Source organism: Cervus canadensis, chromosome 8 (genome assembly GCF_019320065.1).
Source record: "Cervus canadensis isolate Bull #8, Minnesota chromosome 8, ASM1932006v1, whole genome shotgun sequence".
Classification (NCBI taxonomy): Eukaryota; Metazoa; Chordata; class Mammalia; order Artiodactyla; family Cervidae; genus Cervus; species Cervus canadensis.
The window spans coordinates 27014419-27035846 of record NC_057393.1 but is presented as its reverse complement, the minus strand read 5'-3'; the positions used below and the strand labels follow the sequence as shown (position 1 = coordinate 27035846).

Below are 21428 nucleotides of genomic sequence, written 5' to 3'. Positions count from 1 at the left end.
CCTACCAGGCTCCTCCGTCCATGGGATTTTCCAGGCAAGAGTACTGGAGTGGGGTGCCATTACCTTCTCCAAGACATTCCTCACTACCTACTACCAAATACAATTTTTAAAAAAATCTTCGAGGAGTTCAAAGCTTTCATTATCTTTCCAAAATCAGTTTTATCTCACGTTGCTCCACATCACACACCTTTAGCTCTAGTAATTAAAATGAACTACGTGTTATTTCCTAAAAGTTCTCTGAAACTTTGTTCATACTGTGCCCCATACCTGAAACGTTCTTCTTAGTTATCTCTACCTTATTTTTCAAGACCCAGAAATTTCAAGACCCTTGAAATTTCTTTACGAAATTCTTCTGGCCATGCCAGAGAAGTATTGTAACAATGATGCCCCTGGGTCTTAGATTACTTTTTTTATTTTATTAAAGATATTTCATCAACAACTAAAGTTCTAAAATGTGATGCATGTGAGCAGTTATGGCACGTCTATATTTTATCATATACATAAACTAAGTGTTTAATTCCCCTATTCTTTACTGGATTATAATCTTGGAGAAAAGGATTTATTGCCTTCCCAATAACTAGCATAGGGCCTAGTAATGACTAGACACAATACTCAACTGAATTAAAAATTAAACTAAAAAAAATTTAAACTAAAAACTTAATAGCAGTTAGTGACTGCCAGAACTGTGGAGAAGAAGGAATGGGTAGTTTGCTTTGGGGGATAATAAAAATATTCTGAAATGAGTGCTGTTGGTTGCACACCTCTTAAGAATATACTTAAAACCACTGAACTATACTCTTTAAAGGGTGAATTGAATGGTATGTGAACTATATCTCAATAATGCTGTTATTTAAAAAACAGAATGACAAGACCTTAGTCTGCCTTTACGCTCCCATTCTTCAGTAAAAGAATGACAGTGATCTTAAAAAAAAATTCTTATTTATGAAAATGGATCCTTAAAAAATTGAAAGTTTAAATACTTCGAATATACAGACACAACAAGAAATTGTGGACTAGATTATAAAAGTAAGGTCACTAAAGCATCCGTTTTTTCATAAATTTCCAGCCAACAGTTTCTTACTAATTTGGCTGAATATTTTCTCTGAGGAACACCCTCAGGAAGGATACATTATAAGATCGTGCTATGAGACCAGCACTCTGTGCTTCAAAAGTCTGAATACGCACGCTATCATTTCTAAAATAATACATGAATTATCATAATTTCTCTTATTCAAATACTCAATATAAAAAAGTCCCAGTGAAGAGAATGTGGAGGTATACAAAGAACAAAATTAAAGATGGTTGAAATTTAAGATGCATCAACTGTAAAACTCACCCATATTACATGCCACTAAAAAAGGGCCAGGAGGGGTGCCCAAGAAAAGTCAGTCTTGTAAAGCTAGGATTATCAAAGGACTATATCCATAGTACAAGGAAAAAGGAGAACTAAGTCTGCAATATAGAAGAAACACACAAGGACATTTGCGCTTCTTGACCCTGACACCAAGTCCAAGAAATGGGAAAAAACTCCCCCTGAGAATCTGAACAACAAATCTGGTAGGTTTGTGGTTTAAATTTACCCTACTAGCATGGTTAATGTTGCCCCTACGTGACTGACAGAAATGAAATTCTCTCTAAAAGAACTCAACTTAATTCTAGGTGGCGTATTGCTAGATGCAGCCCAAATTCAGAGATGTCTAAATGTGAAAAAACATATATCTTAAAAAGTGATAAACAAGGACTAATGAGAGTAGCGATTATGCTGTCCTTCCCCAAAGATTTCAAAGCATACTTTTAAGGAGAATCTCTTCAAAAGACATTAAAATTCCCTTCACTTTCAACCTCAAATGAAGAGACTGCAGTAATGAGAGAAGAATGGTGGGGAATAAGAAAGAGGACTAACAAACGAAGAATACATAAATTAAAGGAGAAACCGGGAACCATGGCAGTACTTCTGAAAATTACTGTTCAAAAATGTCAGTCTAAAAACAGGTTTTTTCCCCTAAATTCTTTACTTTTTCTCCCCAATTTTTACAAGTAAAAACCAATGTATAGAAGATAATGTATAAAATACAACAAAATATCAAGGTTGAATTCTGTGGAATAAAAATTAGAGAAGAAAATATATTTATCCATGTTATCATTAGGTCAAATTAACAAGTGTGCTGACTGTGCCCATAATGGAAAACAGAGGTCAAAATCTAGAACTTAAAAGCAAATGACAAAACTGATTTTGGCTTCTCACCTAAAAGACAGCAGGCTCTAGTGATAAAAGGCATTCTGAACAGCTCCAGAACACGAGGGATCAATCATTACAATGAAAGAAGAACGTATTTTTTCCCCCTTGCATTACAAATCCTAGAGTACCTATATTTTTCCAAATATATTCCTTTGACTATGCTAAACAACAATAATTTTATTTATAAGATTTTAAATAAGCAAGTTCAGTTTCTCAAGTCTCATTTCCCCTCCAACTTTATTGAGGTATAATTTACTTCAAGTGAAATCCACCCATTTTAAGTGTGAAGATTGGTGAGTTTTGGCAACTGTATACACCCACGTAACAACTACTACAATCAGCCCAAAATATTTCTTCATGTCCTTTGCAACACTCTCCCGAACCAATGGCCACAAAATACCAATGATCTATGCTGTCACTAGTTTTCATGTAGATGAAATCAAACACCATGTAGTCTATGTCTGGTTATTTTTCTTGACACAATAGTTCTGAGACTCATACATGTTATTACATGTATCAAAAATTAGTTCCTTTATTCCAGAGTAGTATTCCATTGTATGGATATACCACAATTTATTTACCTATTCAATTACTGGATATTTTGAGTTGTTCCCAGTTTTTGGCTATTGTAAATAATGATACTATGAACACTCACATACAAATCTGTATGGACATAATGCTTTCATTTCTCTTGGAGTAAATACCCAAAAGTGGAAATATCAGTCCATTTAATAAGTGTATGTTTAACTTTAAAAGACATTGCCAAAATGTTTTTATTTTGCATTCTCATCAACAATGCTTGAGAGTTCTAGCTGCTCCACATTGTCAGTGTTTAGTCATTCTAGTGGGTCGGCAGTGATACATAACTATAGTTTTAATTTGTATTTCCCTAATGGTGTTAGTGGTAAAGAAACTGCCTGCCAATGCAGGAGACAAGAGAAACAGATTCGATCCCTGGGTCAGAAAGATCCCCTGGAGGATGGCATAGCAACCCACTCCAGTATTCTTGCCTGGAGAAGCCCATGGATAGAGGAGCCTAGCAGGCTACAGTCCATAGGGTCGCAAAGAGTCGGACACAACTGAAGTGACTGAGCACGCAATGACAAATGATGCAGAGCATCTTTTCAAATGTTTACTGGCCACGTCTTTTTGTGTGAAGAATCATTTATAAACTGGGTTATTTGTCTGTGTTATAAGAATTCTTCAGGTATTTTGGATATAAGTTCTTTATCAGATATATATGTATTGAGAATATTTTCTCTCAGTCTATGGCTTACCTTTTTATTTTCTTAATGTTGTCTTCTTAAAAGCAGAGGTTTTTTTTAACTTATGATGAAGTCCAATTTATCAATTTTATCTTCCATGTTTTTATTTTTTATGTATTTAAAAAGAAATCTATACCTAATTCAAAGTCACAATCATTTTCACCTACACTTTACTTTAAACTTTTATATTTAGGTCTATGATCATTTCTGTGTTTTTTTTAATATATATACGATTGAGGCAAAGGTTGAGATTCACTTTTTTTCTTTATGAATGTTTAGTTGTTTCAGCACATCTGTTAAACAGATTAACTGTTGACTTACCATGGCGTCATTACTGAAAATCAACTGACTGTATGTGTGGGTCTACTAGGTTTCATGATCTCTATATATATATATCTATCCTTACACTAATAACATACTGTCTCGATTACTATATGTTTACATAAGGCTCAAGTATAATTTTTGATGATTTAACTCTACTAACAATCCTTTTCTATTACTTATTAGGGAAATACTTCATAGATATAAAAATAATCACATATACCAACATTCTGAATATAAGAATCATTTCATCCCAAAGTAGAAACTTTATCCATTTATTTCTAAAGATAGCAAAGGAGAATAAAAGCTAACTGATTTCATTTATAGGTTCCATTCAATTCAAATGCACTTGTTCATTACCTATTCAAACAGTAAAAGAATTGCCTCATGGATCCCTAGAAATAATCTAAAATACTCCTCCAGGCTTTATAGTGTCCTCTGACTTATACAGATCTTTTTTTAACCAACCAATTCTAACATATATTTTACCATGGGGGGCAGGGGGGAACTACTAATTACTTCCCAAGAACTTTGACTGCATCTAGAAATATAGTTCTTCTTAAATCTATAAACCAGCTTTATAAATAACCACTGTACAAGCCTAACAAATATTACCAGCATCCATGATAATATGTACCATAAAAATTGTTCAATAAAAACTGCAAGCTTCTAGCTAGAGCTAGAAGGAAAGAAAATATACAAACCTGAAGAGGCAGTCCTCTCATAATTTTCACATTTAAAGAAACCTCAAAATTCCAGTGATGCCATGAGAGGTCTAAAAATAATACAGAATTATTTATACCCATGGCTGCTCTTTTTAACTAATAATGAGGCTTTATAAAATAGCAGTAAAATGGGCCAATTTTATTTTGCTCACAATCAATACATGACCAGATTAAAATAAATTATAAACACAAGACTCTGAAACTACTTCAAAATTTCTACTAGAAAAAAATTAAGAACTTCAAGAAAATCAATATTTAAATCGCACTGTATTTTTAAAGAGTTTTTTTTTTTTTTTTTTTTTGAGGGGAATCTGTGTCCTGTTTGATCAAAGGGGATGTTTCTCTGGAATTAACCAGGTCAAGTTATGCTTGAAGGTTAGAAATGAGATTGTTAACAGGATGGAGCTATTAACTTGCATGTCACCTATGATAGTGGTCATAAAAAGAATATCAATAATAATTCAAATTCTGAAACATAAGAGTAAAGACTATAAAGACAATTAAAAAACCCTACAGAACTATTTTATATCGCAAAATAAAGATGAACGGGGGATTCCACCTGAAATTATTTTTGTCTACAAGTGACCAGAAAGAAAAAAATCACAGGTTGCTTTTCAATCTTTCACACCATTTTCTAAAGGTACAAATTATTTTCAAATGCACTTGAATTTTTAAATTTCACTCATTTCGATGTAAAACTCTTTGGTAAGACACTTGAGTTTGCTTCCAATCTTCATAAACACTTTCTACTGAAAAACACAAGGTAAACAGGGTGCTTATCTCTCACTTAATTTCTATGCAGATTATCCACCCTCAATGCAGTCTTTCCAAATAGCAACTGTAACTTCACAGCAGATTACATGTGAAACAGTAGCAATGTAAACTTTCCGCTGAATTTCTTTCAATCTCTCCCCCATCTCTACTCAGACTGGTAGCACTGCTTATTAATCTTCCAATTCACTCAGATGACTAGAACATCTCTTCGCTGAGAAAAATGAGGAGAAAAGAATAATAAACTCACTTACCCTTCCTTAGACATTCTCAAAGATCTACTTCCTCTGGAAGAGAATACAGGATCAACAAACAAGCTTCACTGATCTCTTGAGAACTGTAGCTCATTTGTTAAAGCACAGAGAATTCAGGCCCTGAGAGGCCCAACAAATTCGGGCAAGATGCCGAACCCTAAGCAGGCAATATCTCAGAGACCAATATCCTCAGCTTTAAATACTTAAAAACCAAAGAATAATAGGAAAAAATTGAAGAGCAGGAAAAATAACTGATGGTCTAAACTGTGTAAGACAGGCAGTTTAGGCAGGAAACTATCCAAATGGCAAGTTCCCGTAAGAGACGGGAATCGTTACTGGCAAACACACAGAAAAAGCAAATTTACCCCCTAATGAGGCCCGCCAACAGTACGCAAACAATGTGAGTTTCACAGAACGGAGTGGCCCTAGTCAGTTCAAATCATTTAGTTTACTCTCAGAGGAAAAAAAAAACATAATACACAGTACTATGTTTTAATTATCAGTTTAGTTATTTCCTCCCTTAAAAAGTGAACAATGCAAACTACAAGAAAAATAAGTATTTATGTGCCGATCATATTACAGGAGTAACCTAAAGTATTTCCACACTGTGGTCTCTTTTCTGATCATTAACTACTTTTAAGAAAAACATCTGTGTTCACAAATATTTTACTCATATACTTGAAAATGTCAGCCCATGTGAAAAGAAATTTACAGATCTTTGGCATGTGGAGGATATACCCAGAACATTCTAAAGGTTAATTTCAAATCTCAGAGCAAGTTGCAGTTTGAAAGAAAAACATTTGCAACATTCCTGCCTCCTGACCAATATAATGCATAGGGATTATGCAACAGGGGAAGAAATAAACAAGTGTGCTAAAGTCTAAGAACACTGATAAGGCAAATAAATCCTCCTACTGATGGTTTGATTTAAAAATAAAATATACATACCTTAAAGAAATACTAGTTGGATTTAAATTTTTAAAAACTTTTATCTTTAAACAGTTATCTATCTTACCATAAAGATTTCTATTAGTTACTATAAAATGTTTAAATAGTCACCAAGTAACTAAAACCACTACCAAATACTACAAATTCAAACTAAAATTATTTTCAGTTTATTTAGAAAAGCAGTATGGTGAAAGAGAATGAGCACCAGAGCAACTAGGTTTAAATTCAGCTTTCTGGCTGAATAAGTTAATTAACCTAAGCCTGAGATTTTTCATCTATAGAAGACAGATAACATCTGTCTGTCATTTGTAAGCACTCAAAGAACCATTGGAACTTGAGGGGTAACAGGGAAAGCATTATCTCACCAAAATATCTCTTGGGAGATACACTGTAAAAATCCAATTCTCAAATTACACATGAATATGAAGGACTTTCACTATCCTCAAACCAAATTCCATAAATACAAGAATACAAACTGAATATGGAAAAATGATCTAATCCTTAAGAGTGCCAACTTCCCATGGCTTCCCTGGATTTCCAGCTTGTGGCATCACAGCTCAGTGTGGTGGAAATAAATGTAATTACTATTTTAAGACTTTTGACTTGTAAAGAGAAAGGAAAACAAAAATCTCACTTGAACAGAAGGTATACACACTTATACGAGTTTCCCATGCAAAAGAAACTGCATTGTCTAGCTATTTCAAACTCAGTTCATATATTTAAGAAATGTTTACTAAATGTCTACCTGCCAGTACCTAGTACCAGTAATACAAAGACAAACATGACAGTTCTTGATTTTAAGGAATCTCTAATGGAGGAGGTCCATCAAAAACATTAAAAAGTTGTATGTAATTGTAGTATTAGACATATACACAACAGAGAGGTGCACTTCCCTGTCTTATTGACAGACAGGATGCCCAAACTGTTGCTGTTAAACTGACACTATACTAAGCACTTTTATAGTTATTATCTCATTTAATCTCAAATAACTCTATGAGGTAGAAATGATTCATATTTCATAGATGACAGAACAAAGTTTATAGCAGTTAAATACTGTGATTCTAAAGAAATTAAAATGAAATAATCCAAAATACTAACCCAAGGCCCAGGTTCCTAACCACCACACTAAAAAGGATTAGCAACTGTTAATCAGATTAAGAGGAAAAGAGGGGTGGAGAACATTCCAAGAGAAGAGAAATTATGAATGAAAAGCAGAGTGACACAGATATTATGGTGTGTGGGAAAAAAATTAGATGCAATTCAGCGTTGACAGAATACAAGAATTTGAGGAAGGGAGCTTCTCAAGATGAAAGTGGAAAGCAAAAGATTAGTCCTCACAGGGTCTTAAATACTATGTTAACAGGCTTAGGATTTATCCTATAGCATTCTGGATATGATGCCACTCAAAGGTCTTAAGCTGGGTGATAACCATGATTTACAAAACAGATCTGAAGATGACAAGGCTAAAAGCAGGCAGACATAAGCGGGGTTATGGTTACTTTTGCAATGCATGACAGTGATGACCAGAGCCTGGACTAGCACCATCAGGAATGAAAAGAACAGGCCAGAATCTAGAAAGATTAGGAGGTTGTATTAAAGTGCACACACGCTCACATGTTTAAATGCATTGAAAGAGGACTAGAAGAATGCTCTCCAAACTACTGACATTGTTTACCTATGACAAAGAGGAGTGGGGGTGAAAATGTAAATGAAGGGGAACTTTCATACTTTATATATTTCTGAATTCCTGAATATTGCACAATAAGAATTTAATTATGTATTACCTAAATAATTTCAAGCACTTTTAAAAAATAATTACAAGATTAAAATTTGGGATTGATAAACTGTATTACTCTCTATTTCTTGGATTTATGGTAGTCACACTCACAGATGGTTTGACTTCCTAATGAGAATAGTAACAATTACAATTATTTTTTAAAAACTTTGAAAAGGGAAGTGGTTGGAAACAAAGATAGGAATGTACTTCAGATCGTTTTGATTCTTAAACCAAAATTCATTAAGATTTAAATGTTCGAGGAACTTTGCTAGTGGTACAGTGGATAAGAATCCACTTGCCAATGTGGGGGACATGGGTTTGATCCCTGGTCCAGGAAGATTCCACATGCTGTGGAACAATTAAGCCTGTGTGCCACAACTCCTGAGCCAGTGCTCCTCAACAAGGGAAGCCACCGTAATGAGGAGCCCATGCACTCCAATTAGAGATGCAATGAAGATGCAGCACAACCAAAAATAAAATTAATTTCTTAAAAACCTAAGAAAGGGACTTCTTTTATAGAAAAGTATTTAAATGTTTAATATATAACTGGAAATTATATTTTTTAAAAAGTTAACAGTATATTTGAAAAAAGATTCCAAAATGAAATGCTGAAGAAAGTAAAAATTAATTAAAATAAAAAAATGTGAAGAACAGATTCAGGTCAGACCCAACCAAAAACAGAATTAGTGAACTGGAAGGTAGGTCAGGAAAAACATTCCAGAATGTGACACAGAGACAAAAAAGGATGAAAAATACAAAAGAAAGGATATGAGAAGGGAGGAAAACAGTGCCAAAGTCTAACATACACTTATCAGAGTTCTTTCTCCAAAGAGAACAGAGCAAGGACAACACATGAAAAGATAACAGCTGAAAATTTATAAACCAATTAAAGGCAAGCATAGAATAAAGAACTCCAATGACTCCCAAGCACAATAAATAAAAAGAAATCCAAAGTTTATTACCTACCAATTTGGGGAGGAACATTAGTGGGAGTGACATTTCTGACAGTCTTTTTGAATAGTTTTGATTTTTGAAACCACGTTACTATTATATATAATACAGTTGACCCTTGAACAAGGAGAGTGTTGGGGCACCAAACCCCACACAATTGAAAATCCACATATAACTCTGCAGTCAACCCTCTATTTCCTTGGTTCTGCAAACTAGGAATAGAAAGGAATCTCAAACTAAGATCAGAAAGGAACTGCCTCAAACTGATAAAGGGCAGCTGTGAAAAACCTACAGCTACCATCATACTTAATCATTAAAGACTGCAACCTTTCTTCCTAATTTAACAATTGGAAGAGTATTGGAAACAGAACTCTTTTTCAGCAAACAGAACTAAGACAACTGGATATTCACATGCAAAAGAAGGAATTTAAACCCTCACCTTGCACCATATACAAAGTTAGCTCAAAATGTATATAAAACTTAAACATAAAATTATAGAACTCTCAGAAGAAAATACAGGTATAAATCTTTGTCCATAGATTAGCAATGATTTCTTAAACATGAAAACAAAAGCATGAGAAACAGAAATCATATACAGATTGAACTTCATCAGTAAAAACATTTGTCCTTCAAACGACACTACCAAGAAAGTGAAAAGACAACTCACAGAATGAGAGAAAATATCTGAAGATCATATACCAGACAAAGGTTTAATATCTAGAAAAATGAATAACTTACACAAGTCAACAATAAAAAGACAAACTCAGTTAAGAAATGGGCAAAGGATCTGAAGAGATATTTCCTGAAAGAAGTTATATAAATGGTCAATAAGAACATAAAAGATGCTTCATGCCATTAATAATAAGGGAAATGCAAATCAAAACCAGAATACCACCACATAAACACTAGGACGGATACAGTAATTTTTAAAAACCCACTGACAATAATTAGTGTTATTTTGAGAATGTAGAGAAATTGGAAGCCACATACGCTGCTGAAGGGAATGTAAAAAGATGCATTTGCATGGCCAAAGTTTGATGATTCTTCAATAAATTAAACAAAAAGTTACCATATGACTCAGCAAATTCCACTGCTATATATATAACCCCAACATTGAAAACATATCCACATAAGATGTACACACGAATGTTTGCAGTAGCATTATTCATACCAGGCAAATGCAGAAACAATCCAAGCATTAAGCAACAGATGAATATATAAACAAAATGTAGTATATTCTTACAATGCAATATTATTCAGCCATTAAAGGAATTAAGTATTGACTCATGCTAAAGAATGGATGAATCCTGAAAACATCACGTGAAAAGACAGGAAAAAAGCCACATATTTTATGATTCCATTTATATGAAATGTCCAGAATAGGCAATTCTATAGACAGAAAGCAGATAAGAGACTGACAGGACTGGGGAGAGAAGAGAATGAGGAGTAACTACTAACATGTGTAGACTTTCTTGTGAGGGTGATGAAAATGCTCTGCAATTAGAGAATGGAGATGTTTACACAACTCCCAATATACTAATATACTGAATTGTATATTACTATTTTATGTTCTATGAATTAATCTCAATAAATCTGTTTTTTAAAAAATCTGTATTAAGAAAATCAATAAGAATAAGAGACAACTCAATTAGCAAATGAATGGAACAGTCAAGTCACAAGACAGTATCCAAATGGCTAGTTAACATATGAAAATGGTGTTCAACCTAATAATTCACCAGAAAAATACAAATTAAAACCAAACTGATATGTCACTACATAACCAACAAAATTACTTTTAAATTATACATACTATTGAAGAGATTGATATTAAAATGTTGGTTACACTGCTTTCACACATTGCAGGTAAAACTGTGAATCAGAGTAACCACTTGGGAAATCTATTTTTCCTCTGTACTAAAGTGAAATGTATGCTTTACACATTGGCCCAGAACACTACTCCCTGCTATTCTTCTATTTTTTCAAAATTTAAATACAGTAAAATCAAACTTTTGGGGTGTGCCATGTGATTCCATCCAAAACTCTCCTGCTTTCCTCCTGTAGTCACACTCCTCCTCCTCCTCCTCTGACAACTCCAAGAATCCACTTATCAGTTCTCCATCACTAAGTGTGCTCAGTCACTTCACTCGTGTCTGACTCTCTGCAACCCCACGGACTGTAGCCCGCCGGGCTCCTTTGTCCATGCGATTCGCCACACAAGAACACTGGAGTGGGTTGCCGTGCCCTCCTCAAGGGGATCTTCCTGACCCAGGGATTGAACCTGTGTCTCCTGCATTGCAGGCAGATTCTTCACCACTGAGCCACTGGAGAAGCCCGTCCATCACTCTAGTTTTGTCCTTGAGAGTACCAAATGAACAGAATCATACAGTGTGGAACTTCTTAAGACTGGCTTCTTCGACCCAGAATTGTCTTTGAGGGTTAAGGTGCTGTGTCTTATCGATAGTGTGGTTCCTTTTTCCTGAGTTATATTTCATTGTATTTTATTTAGGATGCACTGCATTTTATTTAGGCATTCACTCACTAAAGGGTATTTGGGTTGTCTCCTGTTTGAGGCAAAACCAGTCAATCCTAAAGGAAATCAACCCTTAATATTCTTTGGAAGGACTGATGCTGAAGCTCCATTACTTTGGCTGCCTGATGCAAAGAGCTGACTTACTGGGAAAGGCCCTGATGCTGGGAAGACTGAAGGAAAAAGAAGCAGGCAACAGAGGATGAAATGGTTAGATAGCATCACTGCCTCAATGGACATGAGTTTGAGCAAATTCCAGGAGACAGTGAAGGAGAGGGAAGCCTGGCATGCTGCAGTTCATGGGGTTGCAAAGAGTTAGACATGACTTAGTGATGGAGTAACAACAGACTAATATACTCTACACATTATTCGTGCAGTTTTTTTGTGTGAGCATAAGGTTTTCATTTATCTAGTACAAATATCTAGGAGTAAGATCTCTGGGTCATTAGCTAAATGTCTCTAACTTTATAAGAAACTATCAAACTGTCCTGCAGAGTAGCTGGAGCATTTTGCCTTTCTACCAACAATGAAACAGAATTCTGAATGCTCCACATACTTATCAACATTTGGTACTGCCAGTATTTTTTATTTTAGCCATTGTAATAGGTTTATACAATGTGGTTTTAATTGGCATTCCCCATTTCTTTTTATGCCCTCCATATGTCCTCTGCAGTGATGTGTCGGTCTTTTGCCCATTTCTCCATTGAGTTGTTCTTATACTGTTGAATTTTAAAAGTTCTTCATATATTCTGAATACAAGTCCTTAATCAGATGTGTGATTTACAAATATTTTCTAAGTTGGTAGCTAGAAACTGAAAAAAGTCGAAAGCTCCAAAATGAATAAACAAACTGTGGTATAATCATACAACAGAATGCCAGATAGTAATAAAGAAGAACAAATTACTGACACGCACAACAACATGGCTGAATCTCTCAGACATTATGCTGAATAAAAGAAGCCATATCCAAAAGAATCCTTGAGGGAGTTCCCTGGCCTCATGGTTAGGGTTCTGGCTTTCACTGCTGGACAATCCCTGATCAGGGAACTGGGATCCTGCAAGTCGCAAGGCATGACCAAATATCATTTTATAAATACATTGGTTTGGCCAAAAAGTTCATTCAAGTTTTCTTGTAAGATGTTACAGAAAACATACGTATATACACATACACAAAAGAATCCTTGAAGGTGAAATAAACTATCTAAATATGAATAACATTTCCTCAGCCAAAGTTTCTTACTATAGGATTTCATTAAATCAAAGATTTGCTGTCTTTTGTTCTCTCTCTTCTTTGCCACTGCCATGACCACCACTACTTTCCTTTTTTATTTTACTTTTTGTTTGGGGAAAAAGCACAGAGGGAATGGTGGCAGAGAAACTGAGAATGTTTTAGGATCTACTATCTTCTTTTGAATAATAAAGTTTAGAGAATTTGTATTCCATAAAGCAGCATCACTGCACATTTTAAAGAGAACTTATATCTAGAACACACAATACCCATGATACAAGAAGTTATGTCACTGAGAGAATTTTATAAATTAAACTTGTTATGTTGAGATAACTATAGATTCACATGCAACAGTAATAAATAATATAGATTCCTATACTCTTCATCCCCAATGGGAACATCTTGTATAAATATAATATCACAACCAGAAAACTGACATTGATACAACTCAACAACCTTATTCAAATTTCACCAGTTTCATATATACTCATTTGTGTCTGTGTAGATTCATGTAATCACCACTAGAGTCAAGATACAAAATAGTTCCATCACAAGGATTCCCTGTGCTACTTTTTACAGCAACGCCCATCTCCCTCCACCCAAGCCAATCCCTAACATCAAACCACTACTCCTTCCCCAATCTCCATAATTTTACCATTTCAGGCATGCTATGGAGTAATACAGTAAGTAACTTTGTGAGATTTGCTTTATTAATTCAGCATAGTTTTCTTGAGCTGCGTTAAAGTTGGTGCATCAATAGTTCATTCCTTGTTACTGCTGATAGTATTCCATCACTTAAATGTTCAAAGTCTTACCAATACCTGAGTCCTCATTTGTCATTCCTTAGGAATACGAAACACTAGCCAAAGCATTAGAATGATATACTAACAAAAAAATTAATATAGTTCTGATACTCTACCTCATTCTTCTTACTCTGACAGGACATCTGTACATTATTTAAGGATGGCTTCTTGGCATTTCTGAGAACCTTATTTCCATTTGACTTTCAATCTACAATATGGCTACTGAAATTTTAACAATTTATCCACTTGAATATTAGAAACTATACTAAAATGGCAGGTTAACTCAAAATGATACAAAATGGTAAGTAATGATAGATAAGTGTCTCTAACTTTATAAGAAACTACCAAACTGTTCTGCAGAGTAGCTGGAGCATTTTGCCTTTCTACCAACAATGAAACAGAGTTCTAAATACTCCACATTCTTATCAACATTTGGTATTGCCAGTATTTTTAATTTTAGCCACTGTAATTTGTATATACAACATGGTTTTAATTGGCATTCCCTATTCCCTAAAACAGGCTTCTCTGGTGGCTCAGAGATTAAAGCGTCTGCCTGCAATGCAGGAGACCTAGGTTCGATCCCTGGGTCAGGAAAACCCCCTGGAGAAGGAAATAGCCATCCACTCCAGTATTCCTGCATGGAGAACCCCATGGATGGAGGAGCCTGGTAGGCTACAGTCCACAGGGTCGCAAAGAGTCAGACACGACTTAGTGACTTCACTTCTTCCCTAAAAGCACATTTCTAACATGGTTGGTGATGGTATAAAATGGTATCATTTTTATGATACAAAAAGCTGAATGACATTCATGTGATATCTGTAAGTAATTGAGAAAAAAATTAAACTTCGCTTACCCGTAGTCCTTGTCTGCATAAAATCTGACACCTGTCTTTAATATGAGGTTAAAACAGTATTAACATCTCTAATTCTACTAGTGTGCTAAGCTCTAGGTACTAAAAAATAAATTCCTTTTATTCCTTAGACATATATGATAAACTTATGTTGACTGGAAAATAAATTATTATTCCACAGATCTAAGTAAATACTGATATAAAGGCCAAAATTTCAATTAAAAAAATAATTTCAGACAACTATACAAAGAACTTTAAAGACAAAGTGACTACAATGTCTTTCAAAATAAGACAAAAGTTTGGATAACCAGAAATTCACAAACCCAGTTACTTATCTAATTTCAGTTTGACAAGATAAAAGCAACTGATGAATTCACAAGCTATGTTCACGAAGAGCAAATTTACTTACAAAAATTAATCTGTACTGTAATCATTGAAACTTTAAAAGGATAAAACCAAATACCTGACTTCAGCATCCAGGGTACTGTCAACAGGAAGAGCAGATGAAAATTCTGATAGTTCCACTCCTGGATTTGGTGGACACAAACTGTGACTGGTACTCATTATTATCAAATTCTAGATATTCAACAGGGTACTAATCAAAAGGTAATTGTTTAACCTGCCTCCTTCAAGCCACAATAAGATCTAAACAGCTCAGCCTGTCTTCTGACCATATACAGAAACATATTCCAATGAAGGGTTTGGCCTGATGATTAACCCCAGCATAGACATCTCAACAATCATAATAAGGAAATGGAAGAACACGTCATACATTCTGAAGGCCAGTTTCTTAATAATGACACATGAACGTCATTTCCATATTGTAACTTAGAAGACTAATATTAAGCAAGAAAAAAAGTTGGAAGTTAGGTATTTATTTACTTAATTAAAAATATTTACCTTCTTCCAAAAGGGAATTCTGAAGCATCACATACAAGGTACAATTATGATAAATGATCATCACAGCTTGCCTGATTTAACCAAGGATAAATTACCAATCCCAATAAATGTCTTTAATATAGAGCCCTGAAATGGAATACTCTATAAATTGACTTAACTAAAAAACTAAATTTCTTTTCAAAGCTATTAAAAAATTTTAATTAACAAAAGCAAATACCTGCAAGAATTCAAGAACCTAATTCTCTATATTAAAAGGAAATTCTGGAATATGCTACAACAGAGATGAATCTTGGTGACATCATGTTAAGTGAAATAAGCCAGTCACCAAAGACAAACACTGGATGATTCTATTTACACGAGGTACTTGCTGCTGCTAAGTCACTTCAGTCGTGTCTGACTCTGTGCAACCCTATAGATGGCAACCCACCAGGCTCCCCCATCCCTGGGATTCTCCAGGCAAGAACACTGGAGTGGGTTGCCATTTCCTTCTCCAATGCATGAAAGTGAAAAGTGAAAGTGAAGTCGCTCAGTTGTGTCCAACTCTTAGCGACCCCATGGACTGCAGCCCACCAGGCTCCTCCCTCCATGGGATTTTCCAGGCAAGAGCACTGCAGTGGGGTGCCACTGACTTCTCCACACGAGGTACTTAGGGTGGTCAAAACCATCAAGACAGAAAGATAATGGTGATTGGTTGCCAAGGGTTAGGGTGAGGGGAGATTGGAAAGTTATTGCTCAATAGGTATAAGGTTTTAATTTTACAAAATGAAAAGAGTTGTGGGGATGGACAGTGGTGATGACTACCTAACAATGTGTATATACTTAATACCACTGAACTGTATACTTAAAAACAGTTAAGATGACAAATTTTAGGTCATGTATACTTTATTAAAATAGAAAAAAGTGGAAAAAGTTTTAAATGACCTAAAAGTTCAAACCGTTCAAGATGCTTTTCCTATTCCTCCTATTATTCTACTATATGAAGAACACAGGGTGTGAGAGCCTGTCTAAAATCTTCCAGGAGGTTATCATTCCAAATGAGTCAGAAGTGCTCTCAGGCTGTGACATATTAAATACAATTAGGATATTTGATGTTTCCTAGATGACCTCTCTTCACTACATGATTCTAAGCCCTTGTTTTCAGTGATGTTACATCATAACCAAATGTATACTTTATGAATATAAAGACTACATAAAAAATTGAATAGAAAGTACAAAACACCTCTCTCTAGATTTTTTCTCTTCCAAATGCATATGTTATGCCTTTTATTTTTACACACACACATAAACACTGTTTTACAGTTTAATTCCCACATACATCAAGCAACATGTCTCACTGCTGCAGAGGATCACTAGTACCCACTGACTAATTGAGTCTTCCTATTTTTGATGGGAATTAATAGAATCAAATCAATTTGTTACGAAATACTTTGTTTCCTTTCTAATAGATTTGCACCACTAAGTGATCAAAACAGAAAACTTATTGGGGTCTAAAATAAGTTATACTGGCTACAGTGGGATGGACTGAAGATTCCACCTTGTCAAGACAGATTTGTTGTCAGCTTATATGTTCAATTTATGTCATGTTGAGCTCCAGGACTATTTGAAATATAAAAATGCACTAAATGAAACTGATGAGACAGGACAGTTTACACTGCATGAAGCTGTTCAACAAACTCTGGATGATCATTAAAACCCCTTTGTCTAAACCAAATCAAGAATGTAGAAGTAGTTGGTGTTCTCAATGAACATAACAAGCAAACAGAAAAAGCAGAATGAAAGATTTGGAATTTGGAAAAGGCAGTACCCATGTTTTAAACTCAAGAATACAAAAATCAGCACATTTTGTGAGGTTCAGGATTCATCCTTTGCATCCTTCTAAGAATGTGACACTAGTTGGCAGGAAGGTGTGGTTTTCACCTGAAGTGATAAAAATTTGTGTATATCACAAATTAAATGATTCAAATATACAGTTTTTTGCTTTGGGAATTCAGTTTTTAATTTTTCATCTTTTACTAAGTTTCCAAAATTTTGTTCTATAGTACAAGTAGTACTCATAATATTTGTTCTTACATTTTTTTCATAATGTAAACAATGAATTGGAAAAAAAATGCTACCTAGTGACCTAGTATCAGGAAAATATCACCAACCTACTTAAAAACCAACTACTGATACAATAATTAACTTTCAAAATATTCAATATTCAGTATCAATCTTCTTCAAAATATTAATGCTTACTGAACCACTGAAATGTTACCTAATCTGGATTAGCTTTCCTACATAGGAAAGAATGGAACCAGAATAATTCTTTCATCTGTTTTACAAAAACTTATCTGTATAAACTAATTTAACCATCTCAGAAGAGATGAGTAATTGAGTTGTCACAGATTTCCTGGAGTTCCCATGCAATTTTTTTGGCACTACCAGTAAACCAGCATTTCTACTTATTCCTGGCTTTCCCAAGATGGAAGCAGAGATGGTTCTAGTGTGGCCCAGATGTTTCTATCAAGTATAAACTTCTAATTTCTGTCTAAAACCAAATGATTCCTAATTACAATACCTACTTCCAAGTACCTCAGCTACTTAAGGTTCAGGTAGCCATTAAAATTTAGAAACAGCCATTTAACTGAATCTATTAAAAGTGGAAAGTAAATTGAGAATACTTTACACTTTAAACTTTTAAAGGAAAAATGATTTAAAGGAAATTTTAAAGTCTTAATATAAGAAAATACTGTTAATATCCAGAATTATTTACATTCAAGATTAACACAGTAATCAGTAGGCACAATTCTAAAACTCTATTTAAAAATTATAATCAGTTTCTGGCAAATAGTAATTAAGAATTGTATTATTAATAACTAAGGCACAATCTTTTAGCAGCTGAAGACTTTCTGCTCTTGAGGACTTTTATTAGTAGATATAAGAAGATATAAGAAGTAGATATAAGAAGCAGTAAAAAGAAATTTTTTTTTTTTAAAGCAGCAACAGCAATGTGGTTAAAAGTCTGGCAATTAGAAGTCTGGACTTTGGACTGGTTTGAACCATGAACTAGCTGTGTGATCTAGGGTAAATTACCTAACCACTCTGCACACTAATTTCATAATCTGTAAAATGAAGATATTATATGCCCACTTTATAGAGCTCTTATGAGAATTGAGCTGATAAAACAGGACTTCCCTGTTGGTCCAGAAGTTAGGAATCCGCCAGTGCAGGGGACACAGGTTCGATCCCTGGTCTTGGAAGATCCCATATGCCACAGAGCAACTAGGCCCATGAGCCTCTACGACTGAGCCCAAGAGCCCTCGAATTTGTGCTTCCTAAGAAAAGTAACCAAATGACAAGGAAGAGTAGCCCCTGCTTGCCGCAACTAGAGAAAGCCCAGACGCATGGCAACAAAAAGCCAGCGCAGCCAAAAATTAAAAAATAATAAATAAAATAAATAGACTAAATACTTACCGATGATAGGCTTCTCGCCGATACTTTTTCAGGGCATGTTTATCCATGTTAGCAGGCATATCTGCTGCATTTTGTAACCGATCACTCCAGGAGGTTGTCATTTTGTTTTAATTGTATGCTCAATTCTAGAAAAGAAAAATCAGTAATTTAGCATATTAACACTGTCATTCATATATTGATATCAGATTTTTTTAAAAAATTAGTAGAATTGTACATTGCAAACTATCTGATATAACTATCTATTTAAATATATTGTGGGACTTCCCTGGTGGTCCAGTGGTTAAGATCAGCCTCCCAAATGCAGGGGATGCGGGTTCAATCCTTGGTCAGGGACTAAGATCCCACATGCTGCGGGCGCGACTCGGGCCTCAACAGTGCAACTGCTGAGCCTGTACGCCACAATGAGGATCCTGCACACCACAACTGAGACCCAATGCAGACTAAATCAACGAACATTTTGAAAAAATAAAATAAAATGTATTGAATATGGAAATATACTGAAAATTAAACCAACACTTCTACACTATCTAAATTTAGGAAAATAATTTCATATAGTAATTTCTATCCAGAAAGATCACATATATCACTTTCAAATAATTAAGCATGACAGTCAGTAATAATTTACTTTAATCCTAGATTCTAGAAAAGGAGCTGAGACCACAAAGATTTGAGAAAATATATAATGTTCAGTTAACATATGTAAAGTTAAAATATGTAAGGTAAGCAATTTTTAAATTCTGATAAAAACAGCAAAATCAATCAATGGTAGTACAAATATAAGTCACGTGCACTTGACTTCTAATTAGATTATGCTTTTGTATTTTTCTACAATAAATTATCTTCCAGATAGCATTAAAGACTGAACTAGAAGAAGAAATAAACTAAAAGATTTAATCTCATTAGAATAAACATTTAAAGCCAGGTAAGCAGGTAAATATCTTTACTGTATTTTAACTATAGGCCCTGTTATAGGTTTCACTTCTATTTACAGAAGTTTTCATCTGTAAATAGTTTTAAATAAGGATGAAAAATAACCTTTTAGAGTTCAATCTTTATTAACGTTTTATTAAAGTACCAATAGGGCTCCCCTGGTGGCTCAGAGGGTAAAGCATCTGCCTGCAAAGCAGGAGACCTGGGTTCGACCCCTGGGTCGGGAAGATCCCCTGGAGAAGGAAATGGCAACCGACTCCAGTACTCTTGCCTAGAAAATCCCATGGACGGAGAAGCCTAGTAGGCTATGATCCATGGGGTCACAAAGAGTCAGGCAGGACTGAGCAACTTCACTTTCACCTTTCTTTCTTTCATAGTACCAATACTTGTGAAAACATCTGCATTCTAACTTATTCCCAATTTTGAAAATGCTAACACTGTTTATATTAAGTCAATTTTTAAATAAGTCATCTTTGTAGCTTTTGAAAATAATTTATTGAAGCAAAATTCACATAAGAAAACAAACATTTTATAGTGAATAAGTCGATGGCATTTGGTATGCTCATAGTATAGTTCAACCACCACCTCTACCGAGTTCCAAAATATTTTTATCACTCCAGAGTAAAACTGCTTACTCAGGGGATTCCCTGGTGGTCCTATAAGACTCCATATGACCAATGCAGGGGGCCTGGGTTCATTCCCTGGTCATGGGACTAGATATCCCACATGCCACAACTAAAGATCCCACATGCTACAGGCAACAAAGATATAAGATCCCACGTGCCACAATTAAGACCTGGTGCAGCCAAATAAATATTACCAAAAAAAAAATCTTACCTAGTAAGCAGTTTCTCCCCGTCCCCCCTACCCCCTGGCCACTACCAATCCCAGTTCTGTCTCTTTGGGTTTATCTATTCTGGATATAGCATATAAGCAGAATCATGTAATACGTGAGTTTTTGTGTCTGGCTTCCTTCACTTAGCATGTTTTCTAGATTCATCCATGTTGTACCATGTTTCAGATACTTCATTCCTTTTTATGGATGAATAAGAAATATTTCATTTGTATGTACCACAATTCACTTATCCATTCATCCATTAATGGACATTTGGATTCTTCTACCTTTTAGTTACTGTGAACAGTACTGCTATGAACATGTATGAACAATGCATTTACTTGAGTACTAGTTTTCAATTCTTTTGGATATATATTTAGATCTGTAATGTTCCTGAAGTAATCAAAATTTCCAAACCCTTTAGGTAACTGTGGTACTGGCTAGTACTAGTCAAGGGACTTCCCTGGCAGCCCAGTGGTTAAGACTCCATGCTTCCACTGCAGGGTTCACAGGTTCGATCCCTGATTGGGAAACTAGAATTCTGCATACCACAGGTGTGGCCAAAAAAAAAAGACTCTAGTTAAAAACTGTATTTTAAGACTCTTCTATGCCAAAGCCTTTGACTGTGTGGATCACAATAAACTGTGGAAAA

General features: G+C 34.8%; 1 protein-coding gene across 2 annotated transcripts in view; it reads right to left on the bottom strand.

The window, feature by feature from the left end:
* The window catches only part of NT5C2 (5'-nucleotidase, cytosolic II), a 97998-nt gene that overhangs the window by 52695 nt on the left and 23875 nt on the right, over positions 1-21428 (bottom strand). For both annotated transcript variants that reach the window (XM_043475536.1, XM_043475537.1), the window contains exon 2: positions 19012-19136. In XM_043475536.1, coding sequence (XP_043331471.1) covers positions 19012-19112 — 101 coding nt within the window. In that variant the 5' untranslated portion in view covers positions 19113-19136. The remainder of the gene's footprint in view (positions 1-19011; positions 19137-21428) is intronic.